This window comes from Sinocyclocheilus rhinocerous, unplaced genomic scaffold (genome assembly GCF_001515625.1).
Source record: "Sinocyclocheilus rhinocerous isolate Xijiao unplaced genomic scaffold, SAMN03320098_v1.1 scaffold2082, whole genome shotgun sequence".
NCBI lineage: Eukaryota > Metazoa > Chordata > Actinopteri > Cypriniformes > Cyprinidae > Sinocyclocheilus > Sinocyclocheilus rhinocerous.
The window spans coordinates 412,679-435,578 of NW_015665001.1; the positions used below are offsets into that span (position 1 = coordinate 412,679).

General features: G+C 36.7%; 1 protein-coding gene across 2 annotated transcripts in view; it reads left to right on the forward strand.

Moving 5' to 3' along the window:
* The window catches only part of LOC107730782 (gephyrin-like), a 91,911-nt gene that overhangs the window by 28,306 nt on the left and 40,705 nt on the right, over positions 1-22,900 (forward strand). For both annotated transcript variants that reach the window (XM_016541717.1, XM_016541716.1), the window contains exons 3-8: positions 9,707-9,764; positions 10,089-10,181; positions 12,270-12,364; positions 13,232-13,298; positions 14,923-15,195; positions 18,173-18,307. In XM_016541717.1, coding sequence (XP_016397203.1) covers positions 9,707-9,764; positions 10,089-10,181; positions 12,270-12,364; positions 13,232-13,298; positions 14,923-15,195; positions 18,173-18,307 — 721 coding nt within the window. The remainder of the gene's footprint in view (positions 1-9,706; positions 9,765-10,088; positions 10,182-12,269; positions 12,365-13,231; positions 13,299-14,922; positions 15,196-18,172; positions 18,308-22,900) is intronic.

A 22,900-nucleotide genomic window follows, 5' to 3' on the forward strand; every position in this document is an offset into this window, starting at 1 on the left:
GCGGACAGATCCAGCAAGATAAGTATAGAAGATTTGGAAGCCGCTCTTGCCAGTCTTAGGGCTTCAACAACTGAAAGCAAGGCAGTCTCGGTCGAATGTCCACTTCTGAAGCCAGATTGGTTGCTGTCCAGGAGGTTGTTCTGTGTGAGAAAGGCTGAGACTTGGTTGAACACAACTCGTTCAAGTGTTTTTGCAATGAAAGGTAGAAGGGAAACCGGAATTAAAGAAAATTAAATTAAAGAAATATACCCAAAAATGAGGATTCATGTCGATTTAAACCTGTGTGACTTCTATGTAAAAAAAAGTAGTTCATATGATTTCAGCACCATATTTAATGTCTTCTGAAGTCATACTGTCTGATGCTTTTGTGCGAGGAACAGGGAATTTTAAGTCCTCGCTGTTTGGAATAGTGCACAAGCCATAAGGATTACCTATATAATAACTTCCCTATCTGTCGGTCACTACGAGTTATGTCGTGACTCGACATTATGGGGTCTTACTTGGGAGCCTAAATCCTCTCTGATTAAGAGAAAACGCCAATGATATTTGGCTAGTGGATTTTGCATACCTGAGCCACTCCCCATGCATACGGGTATAAATAGGCGACAGGTGCATCCACTCATCAGATTTTTGCTTCGGAGACGAGTGAATGAACACAGTTCGAGATTCACCAGGCGAATTCTCTCTGCTGCTGGAAGAAGAGGCTGTTCTGGGTGGCGTTACAGCACAATCAGTGGCATCCCTGTTAATTTAGAGATTCCCCTGGGTGCTTCATCTAAAAGAGCAGTTTCTGATAGCGGACAGCTCGTGTCTTTTTAAAGATGTCGTTCCGTCCATGTCCTCTTGGTTGCGGTCGTTTCCTATCCTCTGTCGACAGCCACGATCGTTGTCTTCAGTGTCTGGGCATCCAGTGCGCTTTCTGGACGCTCCCATCTCCCAGACTGGGTTATTCACTCACTCTCGCCCACGACGCCCCCTATCACCAGCGATCAAGACATTGCAGTTAGGGGAAGCAATGCCTTCCCATGCATCTCCGGCCGGTCCCTCTGGGGACACGAGGAGTCCTGCCGGGACGGGCCAGAACGCAGTGCTTTCTGGGCCATCTGACACGACTTCCCACCGCTGCACCACTGTGGGTATGTTGATTGTCCCTTTGGTGCCACTCACACGGAGTTTGGGAGCATGGCTCGCGCTGCCCAACCCGTCCCGCTGGCTCATTCGGACAATCTGACTCGGCTAAGTGGTTCAGTTCACCAGGCGAACCCCCCAGGTTAAGCGGCGTCCTCGAGACTTTGGTGGCAGTCCGAGACGCCCCTGTCCTGTGCAAGGAGATTGCTGTCCTATTGGCGAAGGATGCAATCGAGCCTGTCCCTCCAGTCAAGATGGTGTTGGGGTTTACAGCCCTTACTTCATCGTGCCCAACAAAGACTGTGACCTTCGGCTAGTCCTGGATCTGCGTGTCTTGAATCGGGCCCTTCACAAGCTTCCGTTCAAGATGTTCACGCAGAAGCACATCATCAGATGCATTCAGCCCCAGGACTGGTTTGCAGCGGTCAACCTGAAGGACGTTGACTTTCATGTCTCAATTCTTCCTCGACACAGGCCGTTCCTACGGTTTGCGTTCAAGGGTCGGGCATCGCTGTCTGGGTCCTCCCCTTCGGGCTTTCCCTGTCCCCCCCATGTCTTTGCGAAAGTCACGGAGGGCACCCTTGCCCTGTTACGGGAAGTGGGCATCAGGAACCACAACTATCTCGAGCATGGCCCACTCGTGAGAATAGTTGTGTGATCACAGGGACCTGGTGCTCCGGCACCTCAGCCAGTAGGGGCTTCGGGTCAACTGGGAAAAGGGCAAGCTCTCCCCCAGACAGAGAATCTCTTTTCTCAGTATGGAGTTAGGCTCGGTGAGTATGGCGGCACGTCTCACCAACGAGCATGCCCAGTCTGTGCTGAACTGCCTGAGTTCCTTCAGAGGCAGGACGGTGTTACCACTAAAACACTTTCAGAGGCTCCTGGGGCATATGGCATCCGCAGCTGCAGTCACGCCGCTCAGATTGCTGCATATGAGACCACTTCAGCACTGGTTACACTCCCGAGTCCCGAGAGGGGCGTGGCGCCGCAGTACAGTTCGCGTGACCATCACACCGACGTGTTGCCACTCATTCAGCCCCTGGATGGACCTTGTCTTTCTAGGGGCCAGAGTGCCGTTAGAACAAGTGTCTCAACATGTCGTTGTCACGACAGATACCTCCAGTGCAGGCTGGTGCGCTACATGCAACGGGCAGGCAGCCTCGGGTTCTGGACAGGGCCTTAACTGCATTGGCACATCATATGTCACGCTTGCTGCGCCATTCCCCCTCACCCGGGGATGCGAGCGCCTGTTTCCTCCTCAGTACAGTTCCCCAGATGGCGAACCCTGGTGGAGTATCCTCCAGCACCCCCGGCAGTCAGACTGGGCGGAGCAGTCTGATGCCAGGCCCAGCATTGTTGTTAGCTTGCCCGGGTCTCTGGTTAGCCCCTGTGCTGGGCTAGGTGTCCATATGGCTTGATTCCCTTCGGGCGATCCCTTATGTGTATTCTTCCATGGTAAGGTTTCCCTCTCAATGAACCCGTGTCTTCCCTTTGACAGACCATTCTGTCAGGCTCTGCTGGCAGTCGTTCCATGCCTACTCTCAGGTAGGACCTGCCTCAGAGTCCATTCCATATGTAGTACTGCCTCAGGCCTGGGTGAGTCCATATCAGTGTCTCCACATGATACCTCCCTACAGGTAGGATGTGGCCTCCATAGCGCCCTTCTCTGAAAGGCTCGCTTCCCCATCGTTACTGCCAAGCTGTAACAACAAATAGGAAAGACTTGAAGAAATCTTTCATTGAAGGTTGAAATCCCTTCTGTTAAGAAATTTCTGTGATGAAAGGAACAGCGGCTTGGATATCTCCAGCAGCGATATACTCACCTTTGGTCCCTGCGGGTACCAAGGTCAGCGAATTTGTGCTGGGGCAGTGGGAAGGTTATGACCTTTGCGTAGCATTTGTCTGACACACGGCTGCTTGTCAACATTTGTAATGCCATAGGGTTGTGATGGGGTTCAAGTAGTTGCACTTTCCATGGACCCCATAATGTCGAGTCACGACATAACTCCTAGTGACTGACAGATAGGGAACGTCTCAGTTACGTACGTAACCCGGAGACGTTATGTCCCCATGCCACAACCTCGAACCATCGCTGGTTGCCAGGGACAAGTTCTCGGCTCCTCAGCATAAAACCTGATGAGTGGATGCACCTGTCGCCTATTTATACCCGAGCACGGGGAGTGGCTCAGCATGCAAAATCCACTAGCCAAATTTCATTGGTGTTTTCTCTTAATCAGAGAGGATTCGGGCTCCCAAGTAAGACCCCATAATGTCGAGTCACGACATAACGTCCTCCATCAGGGAACGAGAGTTATGTACGTAACCGAGACGTTTTTATGGTGTTTTTGCTAATTTTAATAGCTATTTTTGTAGCTACCTTAAAACATCATTCTGACTGTGTAAAAAAGAAAGTCATACGGATTTGGAATGACATGATGGAAAATAAGTGATGACAGGAAATTAATTTTTTGGGTGAACTGTCACTTTAAGACCGCCAGCCTGCTGAAAACACCGTAATGAATGCAGGAGGAAGTGTTTGGATGAGCTGCCAGGTGGTTTTGGGGAGAGCGAGATGACAGACACAGATTAAGGAGATGTGTGTTAAGTGTGAACGCTGCGGGACAGACAGCTATCAGACGGGGACGGGCTTGTTGTACTCACGCAACTGCAGTTGTAACATCTGCTGTCAGTCGTGCTAATTGGTGCCGCTAAAAATAGGCAGTGAATAAATCAGATCAGTGATACGCGGCTCGTCTTGCGCTGACCCTTGTTAGAAAGCCAGACAGAGAGAGTACAGCTGACCTTGGGCATGCTGGGAAAATTAAATCCCATCCTATTTGGGTGAATCTCATTTTTTACCCCAAAGTCTGAAGGGAAGAAAAAATGAGAGATTTGCATAATGAAAATGTTTAAGACCATTAGGATATTTTGCGTTCATTACAATTAAGCTCTTTTTTTAATTAACTTAAAAAAATAGTAATATTTTTGTCTATTAAAGAAATGTTGAATTGTTAAAGCATGGTTTGCACTTCAGCACATTTTTCAATTAAATTCTCAAAATTTTATTTTTTTATTTATTAACCATGTGTTAAATTGCTCAAACATAGTTTGCATTTATTGTATAATTAAGCACATTTTTATTAAAATTTTTGTTTATTAATGAAGAATGTAATTTCTTAAGCATGGTTTGCCCTTATATAATTAAGATTTATTCAATTAAATTCTCAACATGGAAATATTTTTGTTTATTAATAAAATAACAAATTTTTTCAAACATGGTTTACAATTATTGTAAAAATTAAGCATTTTTTATTACATTCTCAAAATAGAAATATTTTTGTTTAATAAAATATTTTTAAAAATTAAATATGTATTGCACTTATATAATTAAGATTTTTCAAATTAAATTCTCATCATAGAAATCTTTTTGTTTATTAATAAAAAAAAAAATTTCAAACTTGGTTTGCACTTATTGTAAAATTAAGCAATTTTTTATTCAATTCTCAAAACAGTCGTTTTTTTGTTTGTTTTTTTATCAGAATCAGAATCGGAATCAGAATGAGCTTTATTGCCAGGTATGTTTACACATACGAGGAATTTGTTTTCATGACAGAAGCTTCCACAGTGTAACAGAATGACAGTGACAGAACAAAAAACACAGATAATAAAAAATAAAAAATAAAAAATAGAACAAGTAAATAAGGAATAAAAATATATAAATTGACAATTGTATGTGCAGGTATATTACAATAGACAGTTTTGCATGTACAGGTACTGTATATTATGTGCAAATTTGAGGTGTAGACTGAGTATGAGTGTTAGATAAATAAGTGTATGAGTGTATAAATAGTGTGTGTTCCACAGTTATTGTTAAGTGTTCATGAGATGCATGGCCTGAGGGAAGAAACTGGGAGAAGAGCAGTGGAGAGAGAACACAACCCTGAGGAGCTCCATTTCAGAATAATGAAATGATACATTGCACAAACATGGTTTATATTTATTGTATCATTAAGCATTTTATTACATTTTCAAATTAGTAATATTTTTGTTTATTAATGAAGTGCTAAATTGCTTAGATATAGTTTGCACTTATAATTATGCACATTTTTATTAAGCTCTCAAGCTTAGCGATATTTAGTTTATTAATGAAATGTTGCTAAATTTTTGCTCAAACATGGTTTGCACTTATTATGTAATTAGGCACATTTCTTTAAATAACTAGTAATATTTTAGTTGAATGAAATGTTGAATAGTGTAATGAAATGTTGAATTGCTCAAACATGGTTTGCACTAATCATATAACGGCCCATCCATACTTCAGATGTTTTGTGAGTGTTTTCAGGTAGCACCTCCAGCAGTGTTTTAAAATGCGCCCGAAGCCGTCATTCAGCACAAAGTCACTCTATTATTAATTAAGTCACAGCAGCAGATGGCCTTGGTTTGGGAGCCCATCCAGAATTGAAGTAGGCCCGTAAAGCTGGGTCACAGATGTGTGCAGCGGGATGCGTTCTCCTCCTCTGGCGCTCGCTCTCTGTCTTTCTTTATTCATACCCCGAGGAACGCGGCGAGGCCAGGAATGATGGTTTTAAGTGTGGCAGGGTCCATATGACAGCAGGGTTCAATTAAACACTTATAACTCTTCCATTAGACAGAGAAAGACTCGGCCGGAGATTCTGGCACATCGAAGAGAAAAATGCAACTCTTAAACCGTGCCAGAAATATCACTGGAATCCAAGGGAGGATGTCAGTCCTGAATGTTTTACAGCTTTTGTTTTTTTTTCATTATAGGCAGCTCTGTTTTCTAGACATTTCTATAAGTGGACTTATTAATATATAAATGTTGCTGGAAAGCATGCCTATGTTCACAATAGCAGGATTCCCGGGCAATTTAAACTTTTTTTTTTTTTTTATCAAAAAGTTATGGAAATTTATATTATTTTATTTTATTTTATTTTATTTTATTTTTTACACTCAAACTTTAGTCATTCTGTAAGTAAAGTCGTATTGGAAAATAAAGCCGTATTCTGTATAAATGATGTATTGGGGAAAAAAAACATTATGGAATAGTCATAGTACTATTTCTAAGTGCTATTTAGTATATAGTATGTAGATGACCTACATTTGCCAAATACAGTATACAACAAAGAAATTTTTTTTTAAGTCCTTACTACTCTTACTATTTCTGCCGTATAATTACACTACTGTTGAAAAGTTTGATGTTAGTTGGAAAGTCTCTTCTGCTCACTAAGCCTGCATTTACTTGATTAAAAGTACAGCAAAAACAGTAATATTATGAAATATTATTGTGATTTAAAAGAACTGTTTTATATATTAATATTTTTAAAGCGTAATTTATTCCTGTGATACAAAGCTGTATTTTCAGCATCATTACTCCAGTCTTCAATGTCACATGATCCTTCAGAAATCATTCTAATATGCTGATTTGCTGCTCAAGAAACATTTCTGATTATTATCAGTGTTGAAAACAGTTGTGCTGCTTCATATTTTTGTGGAAACCGTGATAAAAACTGATTTTTTCAGGAATCTTTGATGAATAGGAAGTTCAAAAGAACTGATTTATTTAAAATAGAAATCTTTTGTAATTATAAATGTCTTTACTGTCACTTTTAATAAATTTAATGCATCTTTGCTGAATAAAAGTATTGATTTCTTTCAAAAGCCATCTTACTGACCCCAAACATTTGATCGGTAGTGTATATATTGCATGAATCGTATATAATAGTAATCAATTCTAATTTTTGGCATCTCTATCTTGACTCATCTTTTGTTGATACTGCCAAAAGTTAGGACAATTGTTTCATAATTTGGACTAAAGATACAAAACAACGTGAGAAAATATACACTCTTAAAAATAAAGGTTACAAAAGGGGGTTTTCACAGTGATGCCATTGAAGAATCAGCTTTGAACCATTTTTCTTGTACACTGTTTAATTTTTTATGTACTGCTGTTTTACATACTATTTTTGTAATAATACTTGATAGTTTGCCGTGTATAGTGTGCAGTAGTCGTGCTCTTTCTCTTGCTCTGTAGTTTAGTTTCCACCTCACTTTCTGTTTGCTCGTCTCTATAGCCTCTAGAACCTCTGGAAATGATTTTACAACCATAATATTTCATTTTTAGACCAGCACACCCCAGGACTAATGATTTTCTCACTCTGACACTTAATAATCTCCAGTTGGAGACTCACAAAGCAATTTAACTCGTAAGCATTTTTTCCACAGGGCCAAAATGTAATATCATTTGAATTGCATCTAGACCTTGGATTCTTTTGCGCAATGATTATGAGTTCACACTCCTAAATCACTCACTGATGTCTGTATACTAAAGTTGGTGTAGGATTTACTTCAAAACAGTTTTCACTGTTTGCTAATTTACAAAGAAACACATTGAATTACACATGGAATATGACTGAAATATTATTTTCTTGTAAAACAGACTCCAATAATCTTTATTGACAACTTCAAAAAAATGTTTGTTTTTTTACAGTGTATTCACATAAAACTGGCTTGTATGACAGAAAAGGAGAACAAAACTGTCCTAAAGTTATGAAAGCATTATTTCGCTGAATGTTCAAAACATCCAGTTTTTAAAATCTTAAATATATATATATACAGTATATATATATATATTTTTTTTTTTTTTTTTTTTTTTTTTTTTTGGTTAATCAAACATTAAAATGTCATTCCATTTTATAATTTTGCAAAAAAAATAATGGGAACGTTTCTTTTGAATGTTCTCTGAACGTTTTGAAAGAAGTAGCAAAATTTTTTAAAAATGGAATTCAGAGAAAACGTTCCATGAACGATGTATAAAGAGAACGCTATCAAAAACCAAACTCTAAACGAACATTCTATTAATGTTTCTGCAAGAACATTTGTTTATAATATTGAGAGAACCTTGTCAGAACGTTCCCTGTTAGCTGGGTTTATGCTTCGTCTTCTTTCACCACAGATCAAGATGTGTTTTTGTTCTTTTTGGAGCTTGAAAATCAAAAATAAGCGAGTGAACAGATGATGACTAAATATTATTTTAGGTTAAATTGTTCTGAACATTTAGAGAGAGAGAAGCTGAAATGAAAGCACAGGTATTTCACAGCACTGGCTCCTGTTAAACACATTAAGCAGAATTATCCTCAAGCATGTTCTGTTGTTAATTAAACTCTATGAGTTTTCCACGCGTTCAGGACAGAGACACTCACTCTGGGCCCAAACCATGTGTCTACCTGTGTCAGAGTCACAAAACGAACTGTCTAGCATCACGAAAGCTCTCTGAGAGAGAGAGAGACAGTCGCTGCCACCAGAGGCTGTAGTCTGAAGTGGTTTCCTTGGAAACGGAAGAAAAGATCCGTTTCCAAGGAAAAGAAGTTATTTGCTATCAGTATAATGTTATTTATGCAAAGAGTGAACCCAATAACACTCAAGGGTTACCGTGTTTTACCTGACAGGTGTTACTGTTGCTCTGTTATTGAAGAGTATCTCTAATAGAATAAACCATGTATTTAAATGGAAACAAAATTACTGCAATGAAAGAAAAATTTCAATGTATAATATAGATCCATCTATATAAAATATGTGTTTTTGTATTCTCTATATATTCTATTATTAATTCATGTTTATTATATAAGGAGAACAGAGATAATCAAAGTAAAATATATAAAGTAGTATAAAATAATTTTATATTAATTTTCATGTAATGGGGCAGCTGAAGAAAAAGCTAAACTAATATAGAATTATAATTACTTCAAATTATATTTTGTATTATTCAAATTATAATTTACATTTAATAATCAGTTTTCATTTTACCAATCTGGACTTTTGTATTTTGTATTTTATTTTATTTTTTTATCATTAAAGACAAATCTTTTTTTACATTTAAAAAAATATATGTCTTTAATGATAAATAAATAATAAAAATTAATTAGCATATATATATATATTTGCATTTACCATTACATATAGTTTATAAAGTGCTAATTAAAATGGAGTTGCAATGGTTGCATTTTCCATCGAATTCATTTAGATTTTGCTGAATCAAATCTATTAGTATATTTACCTTTGCAAAGCTTGAAATAGTACATTTAATTAATCCTTTTTATATATTTATATAAACTTCAATATGGTATCTGTGATGAAATTGTGTGTAGGTCATTTTACAGGAGTCTTGTGCGTGTGTGTGTGTGTGTGTGTGTGTGAGAGAGAGAGAGAGAGAGAGAGAGTCTGCTGTCACAAGGAAACATGATGCTATAGTATATTTTTCCTAAAAATAACACACACGCAAAACGGGGGTAAAAAAGAGCGAGAAGGAAAAAGAGACCTTACATAAGACCTGTCTGCTGCTCTACACCTCCTGCCTCAAGTGCTTTTCTCCTCCTCTCTCTCTCTCTCTCACACACACACACAAACACACACCCCCACCGTCTCTCTCTGTTTGTCCTAATTCTTGATTTGGCCACAGGATGGCACCATGCAATAGAAATAAAAGCTTGATTTCTACAAACACATTGTCTTTATGGTCCTAAAGATTTTCTTCTAATACTGACGTGATCTTGTTTTTCAGGCTTGGAGGAACCATCTCCGCTTACAAAATTGTCCCTGATGAAATTGATGAGATCAAGGTACGGTAACAGGAAAATAAAATGGTTTTTATCAACAATTGATATAATAATGATATATAGCAGCCTAGAAAAACACACCACTGTTTAAAAGATTGGTGTCAGTAAGATTTTTTTAAAAGAAATTAATACTTTTTTTCAGTGAGGACGCACTAAATTGATCAAAAGTGATAGTAAAGACATTTATAATGTAACAAAAGATTTTTAAATGGTAATAATATTTCACAATTTTTACAGTTTTACTGTATTTTTGATTAAATAAACCTTTGATGAGCATAAGAGACATGTGAGTGTTTGCTGACATTTATTTCTTTTTGTTTGGTTCAGGAGACTCTGATCGACTGGTGTGATGAGAAAGAGTTGAACCTGATTTTGACCACCGGTGGCACCGGCTTCGCTCCTCGGGATGTCACGCCTGAGGTCGGTCCTGCACCACATATGTGTGTGTGGAGAGTGAGATGTGTGTTCCTGCCTAAAATATTCTCTTACAGACCTCAATAAAACACTCCAAAAACTCTGACCATAAGCCAAACTGAATCATCTGCCATCACTAGAGCACTTCCAGCACTCACACCGGTCCAGATCAGATCTCAGCCTTCAACAGCTCTCAGATGCCTGATCTCGCCTCATCTCGGCTTTATTGATGTGTCATATTCTCATCCAAACGTCCTGAGATGAGCTCTGATGTCACACCAGTGAGATAGATAGATAGATAGATAGATAGATAGATGGATGGATGGATGGATGGATGGATGATGGATAGATAGATGAATGGATTGACAGAGGGATGGACGGATGGAAGGACAGATGGACTGATGGACAGATGAATGGATGGATGGACTGATAGATACACGGACAGATGGGCAGATGGATGAATGAACTGACGGACGGATGGATGGACAGGTGGATGAAAGGATAGATAGATAGATAGATTGACAGATGGATGGATGGATTGACGGATTGACGGACAGACAGATGGATGGATGGATGGATTGACGGATTGACGGACAGACAGATGGATGGATGGATGGATTGACAGAGGGAAGGACGAACGGATGGATGGATGGAAGGACAGATGGACTGATGGACAGATGGAAGGACGGATGGACTGATGGACAGATGAATGGATGGGTGGACTGATAGATACACGGACAGATGGGCAGATGGATGAATGAACTGACGGACGGACGGACGGACGGACGGACGGACGGATGGATGGATGGATGGATGGATGGATAGATAGATAGATGGATGGATTGACAGACGGATGGATGGATTGACGGATTGACGGACAGACAGATAGATGGATGGATGGATGGATTGACAGAGGGAAGGATGGATGGATGGAAGGACAGATGGACTGATGGACAGATGGAAGGACGGAAGGACTGATGGACAGATGAATGGATGGATGGACTGATAGATACACGGACAGATGGGCAGATGGATGAATGAACTGACGGATGGCTGGATAGATAGATAGATAGATGAATGGATGGATTGACAGAGGGAAGGACGAACAGATGGATGTAAGGACAGATGGACTGATGGACAGATGAATGGATGGATGGACTGATAGATACTCAGACAGATGGGCAGATGGATGAATGAACTGACGGATGGATGGATGGATGGATGGACAGACTGATAGATAGAAATAGATGGATGGATGATGGATGGATTGACGGACGGACGGACGGACGGACAGACAGACAGATGGATGGATGGATAGATGGATGAGCAGATGAATGGATGGAGCTTCATGTGTGTTGTGGCCAATTCAGTTCATATTTAGTTCAAGATGCGCTTTGAAACATCTTAAATTATTAGTTATTGTCTTCTCCAGTTCTGCCATCATTTATAATATGAGAATCATGCAAAATAGAAGCTCTAGTGGTCTCAGATTTTGGACTCTACTGTATTTCTCTGCAAAAGGAGACTCTGGGACTCTCTGTCTTTCACACACTCTCTCTTGCTCATCCCATGAGTCTCATCAATACTCCTCTTTTGATGTTTTCCCTCGTTCTTCTCTAATGATGTTTGAAGTGTCACTCACGCACACAGATGATTATTTTGTGCAGTGAGTGATACAGTAGGATAATCCAGGGTTTTAATGTGACCAGCCTCTGTTGATCTGTGACATTCCTGTCAAGCTTCTCTCCCAGAGGAACATGGTATCGCTCAGAGGTTGCTCTTCAATAGCTCAGAAGACACAAGGGAGTTCTTAGTAATATTTCATTTCACTAAATATATAAATAAGACACAAATAAGACCGCTGTTGACATACAATAAGTGTATAGTGCTCTAAAATGAAAGTGGATAGCAGCTCAGATCATTCATGAAAAATGCTCATATCGAGATCTCTGACTTTTGATTGCAAACTTTGGTATCTTGGCACATTTGAACACAGTTTGAGACACCTTCATTTAATCTCAGCAGGTCTAGACAAATCTGAGACATTAAAGAGACATAATTTCTTTCTCTCTCTCATTCTGTCTGTATGTCCAGGCCACTAAAGAGGTGATCGAGCGGGAAGCTCCAGGGATGTCTCTGGCCATGCTGGTGGGCTCTCTGAATGTCACTCCTCTGGGAATGCTCTCCAGGTCTCACTTCAACATGTCCTCAACATGCTCATCTCAGTGTAGAAGATATTTGACTTTCATTCATAATTATACTCACTAGTATATTCAGAGAAAACTGATCCCAGATCAGCCTCTCAATCAAAGACACTGACTTCATTGAAATCAGACTTTCATTGGCTCGACGTACATAAGCTTCCAGTAGAGAAATATAACAGCTAGATATAGACTTATAGGAACATTTTTAAGAATATAATAATGTAAATATCAGAATTTGATGGAAGCCTGCTTCTGCCATGGAATAAAAAATCAAAAAGGTAATTGCAATTTTTTAAATGACAGATCTGACTTTTTTTCAGAATTGCATGAAAAAAAAGTCCAAATTGTGAGATAAAAAGTTGCAATTACCTTTTTGATGTTTTTTTATCACGTGGCAGAAACAAGCCATTATGGAATGCTATTATATTCAGAATTACAATTTACAATTGTTTCCTGTTTGCCTGCATATAATAATAATTATAATCAATATGTATACACTACTGTTAAAAGCTAAAAGTACTGTTAAAGTACTGTTTAATTTTTTCATTGTTTTTGAAAGAACTCTCCTATACTCAAATACAATAAAATATACAAAAATACACTAAAAACTTTAAATATTGTGAAATATTATTACAAATTAAAATAGCTGATTTCCACTGTAATATCTTGTAAAATGTAATTTATTGCTGTGATGTAAATCTGAATTTTCAGCATCATCACTCCTGTCTTCAGTGTCACATGATCCTTCAGAAAGCATTCTAAGATGCTGATTTGCTGCTCAATGAACATTTCTGATTTTTATCAATGTTTAAATTAGTCTCTTTTGAATTGTCTTGATTTGTGTGTGTACAGACCCGTGTGTGGTATCCGAGGGAAAACTCTCATCATAAATTTGCCGGGCAGTAAAAAAGGTTCACAGGTAAGAATTTTTTTTCTCTTTTATTAAGTCTGTGGTTAGTGTTATGTCTCTGTACTGGTCTGCCAGTATGTAATCCATTAGCCAAAACTTTTAATGTAGTATTTCTAGTAATCCAATTCATATATAATAAATGATAAATGGGAGTGTTTTACACATAATGTGCAAGTTTAATTCTGTTTGTGGACTTGCTTGTGGTCTCAATAAAATATACATTAATGGGTGCTGGAAATAGAGATAAACATGAATAATTATAGAGCTCTTTTTGGATCAGTCCAGAATAGTTTACTGAAGGGTCATAATTTTTTGATTGCTTGGCCAATTTATGAGAAACACCATGTACATTATATAGCTTTTGAATAAAATTTGCACTTTACCATCAATTTCAGTAAATCACCTGGTTTATCCCAGTGTTATTTTAGTATTAATGAGATACTATTTTAGTTTTTATTAATATTTTGAATTATATTTTATTTTTATTATATTTTATTTGAAGTTTTAGTAATTTTGTTGTGTGTTTTTGACATTAGTATTTTTTATTAGTTTTTTTTTATTATTTTTTGATACATTTATATAGTTTATAGTTTAGTTATTTTAGTACATCAAGTTAAACTAAATGAAAATGAGAAAGGTTGCCTTGGCAACTAGCTGAATGCAGTTTAAAAAAATTTTAATACTTCATTTTATTTCAGTTAAAATGTATTTTACTTCAAATAACAAAAGTTTTTTATGGTTTTAGTTTTAGCTAACTATAAAGTTATTTCATGGTAAATGTCCAAAAACAGTATTGTTTTGTTTTCAGTAGGATTTTCAGTAGGATTGTATATAGAGCAACATTTGAATAAAAAAATTGTGAAGCTGCCTTTTTATTGTTTATTTGTTATTGTACAGGGTTTTGTTTAAATTGATGTAATAATTGATACTTTTGACTCATCCCTTCTCTTAAAAATATGTTAAAGGCTGAAATGTGCAGTTTATCATTTTATAAAACTTTTTGTTTTTGTGAAAACCTAAATCTGAACTACAAATAACTATGGTCGTTATTTCCATTGAACTCTATTGGTAATGACGGAATTTGCAACCATAGTTGCTTTTGGGAAATACACCCCTGATGATCGGTGTATCACTGCGCAACACCCTTAGAAACATAAACAATCCATATACTACTATCAAAAACTCTTCCATCTATTTTGTAATTGGGCATAAAGTAGTTTATTATTTATGTAATGAAGTATGAGTGACCCTTGCTGGCGGTATGTTGCGTCATTCACCTTTGATTTTGAGAGCCCGCCCTTCCCGCTGTCAAAGAAAACGAATGTTTTCTCATGCTGAGAGATAAACAAATATCATATGATGCGGAAACATCATATATTGTGTTAAAAAATAATGAGCTGATGAGAACAGTTCTTAGGCTATTTTTGTATTTGAGCTCCATCAGATGAGGGTGTTACAACTGTACATTACTGTTGACTGAAACTGTTACTGTAACAGGGACTATTTTTCCTAGCGGAAGGATGGCATTTAATGATTTTACTTAAACAAAAAGTAACATTAAGGGGTGAGTAATTTTTCAAAATTCATGTCTCAAACTCTTGGATTTATTCTTCTTTGCATGTGTGTCCTGTAGGAATGCTTCCAGTTCATCCTGCCCGCTCTCCCACACGCCATCGACCTGCTCCGAGAAGCTGTGGTCAAAATGAAGGAGGTGCCAAACGAGCTGGAGGACCTGCCCTCGCCTCCACCTCCTCCGTCCCCGCTGCCCGCCAGCAGCCCGCACCGGCAGACCGAGGACAAGGGTGTGCAGTGTGAGGACGAGGAGGAGGAGAAGAAGGACAGCGGTGTGGCCTCCACAGAGGACAGCTCCTCCTCGCACATCACCGCCGCCTCCATCGCTGCCAAGGTAAACCTGTAGCTATATATAAATCAGTTATGCTATACAAAAGTGTTTCTCACACAAGGGCATAGAATTTAGTAGGGGTGCTAGTGACATGTCCCTGCCAATATCTAGCGACTACTAAATTATCCCTAGCAATAGTTTTGATAAAACAGTTAAATATATGTATATGTAACTACTGTTCTTGTAATTTTGGCCGCATCTGAAATAGGTCATACCATTGATTGATATTACCTGAGAAGTTAAAGTAAATACGCTAGAAAAGTACGTCCTTGAAACTGAGCTTTTCGAAACTTCGAAATCAGTTCAAGCATTGCGTCGCAAAATGATTAACTGTTTCGAAGCGCTCCAATTGGATTGCGAATCATTTGATTTAGATCGGAACTTCAGAGCGGGTTTGTGAATCTTTACATTCATTGTAGCGGGTTCGTTAATCATTTCACGAATTGAAAGATTTGTGATACGCACTCCGAAGTTCCAATCTGAATTGATGGTTCACAAATCATTATTTAGTTCAGAGCGTGGAGCGCAACTCATTTGTCTTAGATCAGAACTTTGGAGCGGGTTTGTGAATCTTTTAATTCAGATTGGGACTTCGGAGCGTGGAGCGCGAATCATTTGACTTAGATCGGAACTTCAGAGTAGGTTTGTAAATCATTATTCAGATCTTGACTTCGAAGCGCGTATCGCAATTCATTTGATTTAGATCGGGATTTCAGAGCAGGTTAGCGAATCATTTGATTCAGATCAGGACTTCGGAGCATGGATCACGAATCGTTTGATTTAGATTGGGACTTCGGGGCACAGATCGCGAATCATTTGATTTAGATCAAAACTTCGGAGCGGGTTCATGAATCTTTTAATTCAGATCGGAACTTCGAAAAGCATATCGCAAATCATTTGACTTAGATCGGAACTTCGGAGTGTGTTTGTAAATCATTATTCAGATCTAGACTTCGGAGCGCATATCGCGATTCATTTGATTTAGATCGGGATTTCAGAGCGGGTTAGTGAATCTGTTGATTCAGATCAGGACTTCGGAGCGTGGATCACGAATCATTTGATTTAGATTGGGACTTCGGGGCACAGATCGCGAATCATTTGATTTAGATCAAAACTTCGGTGCGGGTTCATGAATCTTTTAATTCAAATCAGGACTTCGGAGCGTGGATCGCGAATCATTTGATTTAGATTTGGACTTCGGGGCACGGATCGCGAATCATTTGATTTAGATCAGAACTTCGGAGCGGGTTCATGAATCTTTTGATTCAAATGGGAACTTCGGAGCTCGTATTTGGTACTACTGCATATCGTAAATCTTTACAGTTTTACTACAAATACCATGGTTAAACTATGGTTAGTGTAGTAAAACCATGGTTAATTAGTGGATACAATGGTGTGTTTTTTTTATTATTATTTTTTTTTTTAGTAAATCCATGGTTAATTTTCGGAAGGGATGTGTTGACAGGTTAACAAAAAAAAGTAATAAATTTACACCTTAAGAGGATGCATAGGATAAATATAGAGATACAGTTTTGATTGCTTTAGGATGAACAGAGCTTTGGATAGTTTCCAAATACTGGTCTAGATCAACTCTGAATAAAGAAAATAGAGGTTTAGAGCCAGATTTTTGTTTATGTATGTGAAATTCAGCTAGCAGGGAACACAAATTAATTAAGTTATTCTTTGCTAAATTCTCTTTTGAGTACTCAAACAATCAAAACATCTTTAAAACTGCTGCTGTAATGTTGTTGGTTTAATCAAAATTGTGTAATTATTGTCTGATGAATATGCTAACATAAAAAAGCTCTCTTTATGAATTGAGTATGTTAGTTACCATAGCTGTAAATAAAGACTTTAGATGCCGTGAAACTGTGGTCAAAAGTCTATCATAAATGTAGAAATGTCTGTGTAGGTGGATGGGGAGGGGGTGTTGTCTGCTGTTATGTCCTCTTTAATGTCAAAATCAAACCTTCACCCTAGTTCTCACATGACTGTGTTGGACGTTTGCAGGTGTTCCATTTGTCTTCATTCTCGTCATGATATTGTGTGTCATCTTCATGTGTGCTGCAGCATCCACTGGTGTGAGTGAATATCATGACAGCATCTTCACATCATTTGTGTGCTTGTGGTGTTTGTGTCGACCTCATTCATCATTTATAATTTGTGTTTAGAAACAATTCTCTGAATTGCCTTTACACAGTCTTCAAATACGATCTGAATGTAATGTTTCAGACGCTTAACTGCATGGTATTTGCAATTAAATAAAAATGTATTATAATGTAAATTTATATTAAATTCATTTAGTTGAGCTTTTTTTACCCACTTATGTGGGACTTAAGTACATCTTATATGTAATTTCATAACTACTTCTATTGTTTTGGAATATGATTAATGTGTACTGCCAAGTGTAAACTAAAATTTAATGTCATTTTTATTCAGACTTGTATGTTATGTATTTAAATATATTTGTAATTGCTGATTTGCAATGATGTTGCAATTAGTATATTTAAATACATAAAAACATATTAAATACATTTAGCATCTTACTACATGCATTACCTCAAAATTAATTGTTATTTTTAATATAATTATGGCTTAACATTCCTCACAATTTTCTGCTGAATACTGAAAAAGTTGATATTGAACTGCCACAGTCTTCTCCTTTTTCACATAGCAAGAGTTAGTGAGTCATATTAGGCCAAAAAACTTGAAAAATCTAGAAATACTGTTCCATCCGTGGACTTTTTAGCATATTATTTTCAGTGTACTACAACCTGGAACACACTAAATAGAACGCAGATTGGGACGTATGCGAAGTGTGTGATTAGAAACATGACAAGAACATGTTTCACCACAAGCTCAGTGGAAATAAAAGATTTCAAAACTTGCAGACTTTTTACATTATTTAATGCACAAATTATAAGAGAGCAGATGTTTGGAAGTTTATGATTTTAATAAACACCCTTCTTTTATGTCTCAGATTCCCGACTCCATCATCTCACGGGGCGTCCAGGTTCTTCCCCGTGACACGGCGTCTCTGAGCACCACGCCGTCCGAGTCGCCACGTGCCCAGGCTACCTCTCGCCTCTCCACCGCTTCCTGTCCCACCCCCAAGGTGAGAGCGCCTCACTTCCTGTTTCCTGTCCTCGCACTGTTCGCTTCCTGTCTGCCGTTCCTCTGCCTCCCCACCTCGCTCACCCTGCTGCCGACCTCCACGCTCACCTCACCCCAAAACCCCTGTCAGAGTCCCATCCGTGTGTGGATTTCACAGGTTTCCGTTCATATGTTGGATACTGAAGAATTCAGCAGTTTTGTCTTGTTTTCCAGGACAAATATCTAAACATTCTTAAATCAAAATGCATTTACTTGAGAAGCGAAATGTGTTTTGTTTTCTGAAAAGTTAAGCAAGTTATGTGTTAAAAGAAATGCCAGTGGGGTCAGAAAAATAAACTTAATTCAAAGGGAAAACAAGTTTCAATTTCTGACCCCATTTGTAGATTATTTTTTCTAGTTTATACAAAAACACACTTAATTTTGATCAAATTTTCAGAAAACAGTGCTTGATATCTTGAAGTCATTTTGCATTTCCAATAAATGTGTTTTTTAATTTAAGTTTAGATATTTGTATTGGAAAACAAGACAAAATTACTGAGGAAGAAAGTTTTTTGTTTTTAATTTGCAAGGAATATATACAATTTTTTTTTATATATTTGTAGATCATTTTCAGAGGGCAGTCTATTGGAGTTTCATCTTGCACAGCACAAACTGTCTTCTGGCATTTCTTCAGCAGTTTTATTTCAGTAAAAACGCTACATTTAAAGCAAAATATCGAACAAATATAGTTGCAATGCTCTAAAGGTCTAAACTGCTCCTTTGCAAACTGTAAAAACAAATGTGAAACGGCACCATCAAACTGCTAAAAAAGTATTTAGAAGTCATTTTTAAGCCATACAATATTTTGTGTGATTCACAGACCAGAATTGAAGTAAATATTTATGGATGACTTTTATTAAATGATCATAATTTTAAACGCTAAAAAACGCCAGAGTAAAAAACCTGTTCACTGTTTAACAGCAAATTCCCTTACTATATATGGTGAAAAACTCTAATAAATCTAATGGGATGTTTTAAATTTACAGTTTTTGTAAGTGAAAAAGATTTTATAATTTTTAGTCATTTTTTAATTTACAGTACAAGTTTACATAAAGTATACATATACCAAAATTAACCGTTTTTTCATTGAAATAGCTGTTTCTTCTTAGTTTCTTGTCACTTATAAACATTAGGGTTTTATATTGCATCTTATGTTGCTAAATGAATGTTTATTGCATTATTTTAGCATGACCATGATAGTGTTTGTGAAGCCATACAATATTTTGTGTGATTCACAGACCAGAATTGAAGTCAATATTTATGGACTTTTATTAAATGATCATAATTTTAAACGATAAAAAACGTCAGAGTAAAAAACCTGTTCACTGTTTAACAGCAAATTCCCTTACTATATATGGTGAAAAACTCTAATAAATCTAATGGGATGTTTTAAATTTACAGTTTTTGTAAGTGAAAAAGATTTTATAATTTTTAGTCATTTTTTAATTTACAGTACAAGTTTACATAAAGTATACATATACCAAAATTAACCGTTTTTTCATTGAAATAGCTGTTTCTTCTTAGTTTCTTGTCACTTATAAACATTAGGGTTTTATATTGCATCTTATGTTGCTAAATGAATGTTTATTGCATTATTTTAGCATGACCATGATAGTGTTTGTGTGAATGCCACCTTATATATTAGTATTGACCTCAGCTGGTGGAAAAACTTGTTGTGATGAAAACATGTTGTTTTTTCATTACCAACAGTGTTTTATGATGGTTGTCAGTGTACTATAAAAGTACAAAACTAATTTTAGTCCTGCAGTAGGCTGGTATATATATTAACGTTAACTGTATTTTAAGTTCAATCCGTAAAATCTTGCCATCATATATTTTTTTTTTTTTAAGTTCTGGCAACCTCAGATGCCAGTTTTTTACCATAAACTCCACAGATTTTTTATTTTTTTTTATTTTAACAGTATGGTGTATTTATTTATATATGTATTTATAAAGTATTTAGCATTATTTAGCAATGTTTTGGCCAATTGACCTTCCTCAGGTTTAGAATGTACGCAAATTATCAACAAATTTAAATTCATATTTTTTAATATATGTTTTTTTTTTTTTTAAGTTCTGGCAACCTCAGATGCCAGTTTTTTACCATAAACTCCACAGATTTGTTTTTTGTTTTTATTTTAACAGTATGGTGTATTTATTTATATATGTATTTATAAAGTATTTAGCATTATTTAGCAATGTTTTGGCCAATTGACCTTCCTCAGGTTTAGAATGTACGCAAATTATCAACAAATTTAAATTCATATTTTTTAATATATGGATTTATATAATTCTAGTCATTATTAGCTGAAATTATTCCCTTCCCCCATTGCTTTCAAAACTTGTTTTTGCAATGCATTTTTAGATTCCAGTGTTATTTTAGTATCATTGAGATGCTATTGTAATTTTTATTAATATTACAGTATGGTGCTTTTTGTGCTTTTGCGATAAACGTGGGATACATTTTGAAAAAGTGTTAAATTAATTGCAAATAAAAAGTAAAAATTAATTGACATCTGTTTATAAATGTCTATTCGACTGAAGATGAACATTCGACTGAGTTTTCTGAACATTTATTACATTTATGCCTTTGGCATTATGCTTTTGTCTAAGTGACTTACATTGCATTCAAGCTATACATTTTTTGTGCAATTCATGCTTTCCCTGGGAATCGAACCCATGGCCTTGGTGTTGCTGACGCCATGCTCTACTGTGTGAGCTGCAGGAATAGGACTGGCCTGTAACTTTGACCCGTGTGGCTCCAGACTCTCACCCAAAGCGTCAGCTCATATGTCACAGTCATTTCTCGCCCCGCTGTGTGAATGTGGATGGTTGTCATGGGAGCGGGCGTTGCCGTGGAGACTGTGCTGCGCTCATATAAGTGAGAGAGTTTGTATAAGTGTCAGTTTGACAGAGATGCAGAATTCTGTCATCATTTACTCGCCTATTACCCATTGTCATTTTCAAACCTGTATAACTTAGATTTCCGACGTTCATGCTGTTCTTTCCTATACAATGAAAACATTTACTGACCAGGGGCTGTTGAGCTCCAAAAACAAAAAAAGCTCCATAAAAACAGTCCATATAACTTATGCGCTATATTTTAAGTCATTCAATACATTTGTATCACAAACAGACCAATATGTTTATTCATTATTAGTTAATAAAAAGAATATAATGCCTTCCACATCTGAATTATTCATTGGTTTGTAGGATGGAAGTACATTATAAACTAAGAAATATATCAACTTGGCACACTATTCCAACATATACTAATTAGCAATGTTTCAGTCTTTCAACCTTCCTCAGTCTTACAACATACACAAATTACCAACAAATTTAAATGTGTATATATATATTTATCGATCTTTCTAGTCATTATTAACTAAAATGATTCCCCTTAGCCAACTCATTTTTGCATTGCATTTTTAATATCTAGATTTCATTGTTATGTTTGTATAATGAAGCTACTAATGTAGTTTTATTAATATTTTAAATCAGTTTTTATTAGCATACTTTGTTTCCTTTTTAATTTAAATTCAATATATATAATATATATATATATATGCTATGTGTGTGTGTGTGTGTGTGTGTGTGTGTGCGTGCGCGCATATCTACATAGTTTTTATTCAACACAGGAACAGATCCAAAGCCTAAGGTTACGTCTGCTCCGAGATAACTTGTTCACGCAAGCAGCAGCATTGAAGGTAGACATAGCACACTTTCTTATTAATTTGCCTTATCAGTGGGTACAATGTTGATTTTTCATTTGCTTGCCATGCCTTTGGGTGGTACACCCGTGCAATCACAAAGTTCATTTTTCTCTATTTGATTAATTTCTTCCCTCTGTCAAAAAAAAAAGACATGGCTACATTCTATCAAGAGAGTCCTTTTCCCTTCCAGCTGTACATGTACTTTGATATTTGCATATTAATGTTTTTTCTTCAATCAGGGGGCATGGAGGAATAGCACCCACCTAAACAAAATTAAACAGATGTGTTTCACCTTTGATATTAAAAATATTCTAGCTTCCACTTTTTATGTTTACAGGGCTGAAAACTGTAAGGATGGCTGTACATTCAGTGAGAGTCTATATGTGCAGAACCTAAAGTCTCCAAAAGTGAACCAAATCTGACAAAACCTCTCTATGGAGATGTTCTCAGGCAGAAAATCAATTAATGAATAATATATTATATATATATATGCTATGTGTGTGTGTGTGTGTGTGTGTGTGTGTGCGTGCGCGCATATCTACATAGTTTTTATTCATTTTTATTTTGTTTTAATATTAGTCATTTTAGTACAGCAAGTTAAACGAAATAAAAATGAGAAATGCAGCAACTTGTTGCAATGTATATTTTATATATAAATAGAATATTTTTATAATATTTTATTTTTTATAAAACATTTATTTATTTATTAAGTTTGTTCAAGTAAAAAAAAGAAAAATTGTTTGTGGTTTTATTTTTTATTTTTTTCCATACAATGAAAGTAAATGTCGTCCAGTGTTGTTCGAGCTCTCTTTTTTTTTTTTTTTTTTTTTTTTTTTTTTTTT